At 55.7% G+C, this 6,533-nt stretch overlaps 1 protein-coding gene across 1 annotated transcript; it reads right to left on the reverse strand.

Moving 5' to 3' along the window:
- Window positions 1-1,158: 1,158 nt before the first annotated feature.
- On the reverse strand, window positions 1,159-6,525 carry HMCES (5-hydroxymethylcytosine binding, ES cell specific). The gene is made up of 5 exons (XM_035894819.1): window positions 4,568-6,525; window positions 4,100-4,219; window positions 3,373-3,533; window positions 2,709-2,901; window positions 1,159-2,291 (listed from the first exon to the last, which is right to left on the reverse strand). Exons 1-5 carry the CDS (start codon window positions 4,682-4,684, stop codon window positions 2,085-2,087), a joined length of 798 nt encoding a protein of 265 aa, XP_035750712.1. The 5' UTR covers window positions 4,685-6,525; the 3' UTR covers window positions 1,159-2,084.
- Between the last annotated feature and the right edge of the window lie 8 nt (window positions 6,526-6,533).

Below are 6,533 nucleotides of genomic sequence, written 5' to 3' on the forward strand. Positions count from 1 at the left end.
GGGGGGGGGGGTTGGCCGGAATCCCCCCTCCACCCGTGCGTGTCCCGGCAGCGCTGCTCCTCACCAGCTGCCCCTTTTTCCTTGCCCAAACCCACAGCCTCCTCCCCAGCCCAGCCTCTCCTGGGAAGGTGCCATGGCCTGCGGGCGGGGGGTGTGCTCCTATTGGGGGGTTCACCCCCTCCGGAGCACCCCCCCCACACCAGGTAGGAGCAACCACTGTAAGCAGCCAGGCTCCAGTTAACACCTCCTCATTAAACCCTCAGCGTAGTTTTTTTTCGGCAATGGTGCTGCTGGTGCTCACAGCCTGGGGGGAGATGATCTGTACCCTGCGTCTTTGCATCGCCCCTGCTTCCCCGAGGGAAGGATTGCGTTCCTCAGAGCAGGGAAAGGGAGCATCCCTCACTTGCGCTCGGTATCTCCACTCCCTCCACAGCAACTGGAGACCTGAAATGAATCTGAGATGAGCGGGTGACCTTTGGAACAGCCAGGCTGCAGTTAGCACCGAGCAGGCCAGGGCAGTTGAGCTGCTCACCCCAGAGGCAGGGGAGAAACCTCCCTTGTGGCTCCTGCAAGGACAGGCACAGAGGTGACAGCCCCAGCACCTGAAGTCCTATTTATTCTGCCAGGAGCTGCTAATGCAGCAACTCTCTCGCCTCAAGTCACCGTGGGAGCGATGAGGAGCCAGCTAACAACAGGCTTTCTGGGTAGAAATCCTAATCCCACCGCAGCTTCCCGTAAGCCAGGAGACATTCTGGGCTCAGATGCCTCCGTGGCACGCGAGGGATTTGGAGGTGGATTTGGCTCCGTGACGGCTCGGGTCTCCCCAGGTGCCCAGCCTGCTGTTCCTGCCCCAGCTCCACTGTCCCTCCTCAGGGATGAGCCCCAGCTATGGCTGCCTCTGCAGCTCCCTAGGGACAGATCATTCCCAAGGAGCCCCAAAATAAATCCCTGGGGAATACCTTCCACTGGCAAATGGAAATGCTCCAGCAACAGGGCCCTGCTGGTACCCCGAGAGCTCAGCAGCTCATCGTGGCCTCCCCCTCAGCAGATGGAAGAGATACGAGCTCTGTCTGCCAAAAGGAGCAACGGGGCTGCGGTGGGCAAGGGAGACGCAGGCACATGGACAAGGGCACTGTGCAGTCAACCATTTCATCCCATTTTATTGTTTCCAATACAAATGAAGTACTGCTTTCCAGCATGTGGCCCACAGTGTAAGGCTTTTCATCTGTCACATCTGGCTGTTTACAAAATCCCTGTCCTCAAAAACAATTGCCCTATGCTGTTCTGTAATGGCACTTTGGTTATCCGGGCTTTAATGAATGACCTTTATGAACACGGCAGAGCACTTCCCTCCACAGATCAAGAAAATCCTCTCTAAGTCTTCAAATCCCATTAACAAAATGATTGTACAAACAACGTGACCAAGACACGCTGTCCCACCCTGCTGCCCGCAGGGAAACCCAAGCAAAGCCCAGTTCCTCCCAGGCACCACTTAAATATCTCCCTGTTTAGGAGCCACGAATACATGTAGCAACGCTGATGCAGAGCGGGATGACTCCAGCAGATCTTCCTGAGCCTGGGGTTTCCTCCTAGCATTTATTGCATGCTCCTCCATACTGCAGTCATCTTTTGAGGGTGAGACTATTGGAAAGGAATTTGCACAGAACCAATATGGAATTAAATGGAAAAGAGGTATCAGTTTAATTAAAAAAAAAAAAAAAAAGAAGAAGGAAACAGGAAACGTGAATGGTGAACACTGTCAGAAGGCAGAAGCTACTCCTCAGCAGGCCGAGATGCTTCTCAAGGCTTTATCTGCACTTGGCAGGAGTGCCTGCCAGGGAGGGAGGCCAGCAGGTTATATCCACTCCCATCAGCACGAGACAAAGCCAAAACCTTTAAAGACAAACACCAACCTTTAACAAAACATGAAGAACAGAGACAACAACCTAGAGCATTGAATCAACACCTGAGAGGCTGGGAGAATCTCAACAGCAAAGCCTTCAAAAAAAAAAAAAAAAAAAAGTTCCTCATTCTGCTTAGGAAAATCAGGAGGGAAAAGGATGGCCAGCCATCCCAAATGGTGCCTAAGCCTTGCGCTTCTTCGCAGCCGGCTCTCCCTCCTTCCCCAGCCACTGCTGCAGGATATCTGCGCTGGTTTTCTTGGGCGAAGGGCTGTGGATGAACTGACTCGTCCACCTGGGCAAATCATTTTCATTCTTCTGGGGAGAGCCCTCCTGGGAGTTTTTTAACCAGCCCAGCATCACTTTGCTGCTTGGGGTGGCTTTGACCTCCTGGAGAGACAAAAGACAGTGGGAGAGAAGTCAGAAGCACATCGAGAGCAGGGCAGGCAGCCGACTCCAAGAGCTGGTCCAGAGCTGGATGTGGAGGCTAGAGCCACAGCCCTGCCTGCAAATCAGGCACATCTGCGGGAAGTTCCCAAGGCTGCTGGGAACAGGCTTGTTCCAAGCCCCATTTCACATGGAATTTGTCTCATTTGGCAGAGAAATCCTGGCACAGGGTGACAGTTTCTTTCTGGAGGCGGAGGGAAGGGACTCCATTCAGGGCTCTGCACTCCGGCATCAGGCGCAGGCATGCCCCGGGGACACTGCCTGCCGCTGCTGCCCCTCCGGCAGCCTGGCAGCACCGTCCCTGCTCAGGGACGTCACTGCCACCAAGCCCTCCCCTGCCAAGCCCCTGCCAGCCCTCACCTTCTTGGCTCCCAGCTCGATGGGTGCGAGACACTCGGGCGTGTTGTTGCGGACGCTGTTGACAAAGGTGGAGACTGGGTGGAAGACAATGTTCTCCGTGGGCTGGATGAGTTTAACCGCTTCTTGGGTTGGCACTTCAGCAAAGTCCAGCCATTTCCTGATGGCCTCGTCCCCATCCAGGATGGCTGGCATCCTAGGGGACAAGACAGTCAGAGCCAAAGCCCAAGACTGATATGGCAGAGCAGGGTGGCAAAAGCCAGGCTCCTAACCTAGCAAGGAGCTGGCAGCTCAGAGGGAAACAGGGGGAAAAACGAAGCAGCAGGATGCTCTTCTGCAAGGCAAAGCGCGCGTTTCGCCTGGGTAGCTGCTTTGCTGGAAACAGCAGAGGGGTTGACTGCCAGGCCCCAGTTAGGCGGAGAGCAATCCAGCTCTGGAGAGTGATCCAACTCCAGCTGCCACCCCCCAGGGCACAAAGATAGTGATTTATGGAAAGGGCACGAGCCGGTGACCCGTAACGAGCCCGTAACGTTGTAGCATTTGTCTTCAAGGGCATCAAGAAGTGGCAGGACTCCTTGCCTGCATGCTGCCGGACCAGCATTCAGAGGTGAAGGTTTCCTTGCTCACCCTCCCACCACCCTGCAGTCATCTGCCCACTCTCACATGCCTGTGATGGATGAAGCTCACATCCTTGGAGGCATCCACGGTGATGATGGTGTAAGTGTACAGCATTTCTCCTCCCGCTGGTGGCTCCCAGCAGTCAAAAATCCCAGCCATGGTGAGCAACCTCCAGCCTCTCCATTCCTCATCTGCCTCCTTCTCCTCAGCCTGCAGGAGAGGCCGGCCCCATGGCCCCAGTCAGTGCCAACCGATGGGCAGCCAAAGCATCGCAAACTTGTCAGTGCCACCACAGGCCAATGACTCAGATCTAAGTCATGAACTGAACTAATTTGAGGGCTTTCCAGGAGCCCTTCTAATTTGAGGTAACTCCAGGAGAGGTACCAGGACCCTCATCTTCCCACAGGCAAGCCAGTGCCCTCCTCCCCTTCTGAACATCCCAGCCGCTGGCTCAGCCAAGTGAAAGAGGTAGCGAAACTCCCAGCCCAGTCCCCTGTGAGACACATCGCCCGCCCATGCAAATATCCGGCATGTGGGGAGCAGTGAGCGTGGCGGCGGGGAGCCTGTGGCACAGTTTACAGCCAGGGGACCTCAGCAGCAGGGACCGCCGGCCGCAGAGGGATGCCAAGCCCACCGCAGGATGGAGCCCCATTGGGAAACAGAGATGCCCAGAGAGGGGCACAGCTGGAGGGAAGGGGACTTTTCCCCAGGCAGCTGGAAGGAACGAGGGTTCAGAGCTGGGTGTGAGCATTCAGACACAGCAAGGGACTCCGTACCGCAGCATCTTTGCTCTGGGGGAAGTAAATGAAATACGGCTGGTTCCCCCCGCCATGCTGCTGCCACTCGTAGAAGCCATCTGCCAGGACCACGCAGCGCTTGCCCTTGAGGAGAGCGCCCTGGGGGAGAGAAAACACAGGCAAGCGGTGAGCAGCAGCCTTGGGCAGCCTGTGATGGAGGACGGGGGCTCCCGGGACCACCCAGCCCGCTCGCTCCCACCCGGGGTTCCCCCAAACTGCCCCACAGGGTGCACAAGCGCCACCGCTGTGATGAAAGATGAGCTTCACCAGCGACAACCCTCTCAGTTCTTCTATCTTAATGAAATCCACCAGCTCTGCAGTACAGGCTCTTACTCCCCTGTGCAGCGGGCAAACAGCGACCGGTACTCGCTAGGGAGAGGCCTCAGCTCTGGTTTTGCCGACTGCAAGATCTCTTTCAAGCTGGACACAAAGACAGCAGCGACTCACCTTGTAGGAGGACTTCTTCAGCATGGTATCGCTGCGGCAGTTGGAAGTATTAAACTGCATTTTGGAGGGGTCGTCCTTTTTGAACCAGGAGGGAATCAGGCCCCAGCGCATGTCCATGAGGACCCGCTCGGAGGAGTCGGCATCCTTTTGAATGAGACAGATGAACACCCCAGGTCAGAGCCACGTCACGGGGACCACGAGCATCCCCACAGCTTGAGAGAGGGGCTCTGTGGAGCCCTGCTGAAGTGGCTTCTCCCCCTGCAAGGGGGGGGGAACAGCTTGGCACCTCGGTCAGAGCTGAGCTGGGGCTCGCAGCCCCTCCAGCACCAAATCCGCCTCTGTTCTTTTGCCGGGATGCCACTCACAAGCCATGCAGAAACAGGCACTAATTATAACCCTTTGCATATTCTTAACGGCTTTCCTGTAAGAATTAATCTTCAGCAGAAAGCACAAGAATATTTTGCAGGAATAAATAACCAATAAGTCAGCGTCTCAGTGAGGCTCGCCCGACAGCTCTCTGGAGGAATGAACACAGTTTTTCTTCGATGGGAAGCAAACGTGAGCTCCCCAGCTCTTGAGCGAACGGTCATGTCAGGCTGGTGTTAAGGTCCTCAAAACTTCCCTTGTTACAGCCAGCGGCCCAAAGGCTGTAAGCCTCACCTTCATTTTAATAACGTGATTTCTGCTGACCTGGTTCACTTTCACTCCTTGTGCTTTGCATATCATCTGCCTTCGGACAATGGAAATGGCTTGCGGCTTTCACTTCTCCCCCAGCTCGCTCTCGCTTTCTGCCCGCAGCTGTGAGCCCTGGGTGGCGCACAGCTGGGGCGAGCGGGGCCCCGGGGTGTCCGCTCCCAAAGAGCCACAGTAGAGATCGATACATACACCTACTATAGGTGTAGGTATCTATAGGGATGCATATGTGCCCAGTTTTGCGAAGTCTTCCAGAGCCGCCCATGGATGAGGAGCGGCAAAAAGGGGCACCTTGCACCGCACCTGTGTCCCAACAGCTGAACAGAGATGCACAAGCGAGCGGGTGGCTGCCCGTGACCTGCATCACGCTCCCAGCCCCGTATTCCTCTGCTCCACCAGCTTATCGGCTGCTCTTGGGGGGGCGTGGGACCTCAAGGCAGGAAAGGAGGGTATGAAGGATGCCTGATGGCATAGCCCATGGCACTCCAAAGTGGCCTCACTGAGGCGTCCAACCCCATCCCCTCTGCCAGTAACGGCTGCAAAGCGCAGCAGCCCCTTTCGCTGCCCCCCCCGGCCTGGGGAGGAAGAGGTGAGGAAGCCCAGATTGGGGTGTTTCAATTCAGTGCGCCCAGCTTCACCCCGCTGAACACGAAAGAGCAGCAGTTCGCCAGGCACCCTCTTATGCGGAAACCAAATGAGATGCACACACAGTTGTACAGGCTGCTCAGGTTGGCTGGGGAAGGTCTGGTGAGGCTTAAATTAGCTGGGATAACGGTCACCACAGGTGTACGGTTATTTCACAGCTCTGAAGTTGAGATTTTTTTTTTTTCACTCTACCCTCCAATTTCCCTCCCAACATAACCTGGACACTTTCAGCAGCATTATGAAATGAAAAAAGAAAAAAAAAAAAAGCCTCAAGAAAGCACAATAAAAGCAGCAGAGCAATTACAGGCATTTGGGAAAAAAATTCTACCACTTCTATACAAGGTTTTGCAGAAAACAGAACACGATGCTGGAAGCGTGGTGCCGATTCCCCGCCCTCCTTTGGAACCCTTAGACGCTAACAAGAGGAGACACCTTTGCGATTAGAAAATTCAATACTCGCCTCGTACGCTGAGCGAGGAGAGGCCAAGCAAGCCCTTCCGATTGCGGCTGGGTGCCGCACCACCCCGGGAGGCGCAACCCCGTTCCCACCGCTCGGCCAACCTCGAATTTAAGCCACAGGACAGGCAGCGGCCGTGCGGGGCTTCGCACAGCAGCGGCAAGCAGGGGC

The sequence above is a fragment of the Egretta garzetta genome, unplaced genomic scaffold (assembly GCF_000687185.1).
Source record: "Egretta garzetta isolate BGI_Z169 unplaced genomic scaffold, ASM68718v1 scaffold215, whole genome shotgun sequence".
In the NCBI taxonomy this organism is placed as follows: Eukaryota; Metazoa; Chordata; class Aves; order Pelecaniformes; family Ardeidae; genus Egretta; species Egretta garzetta.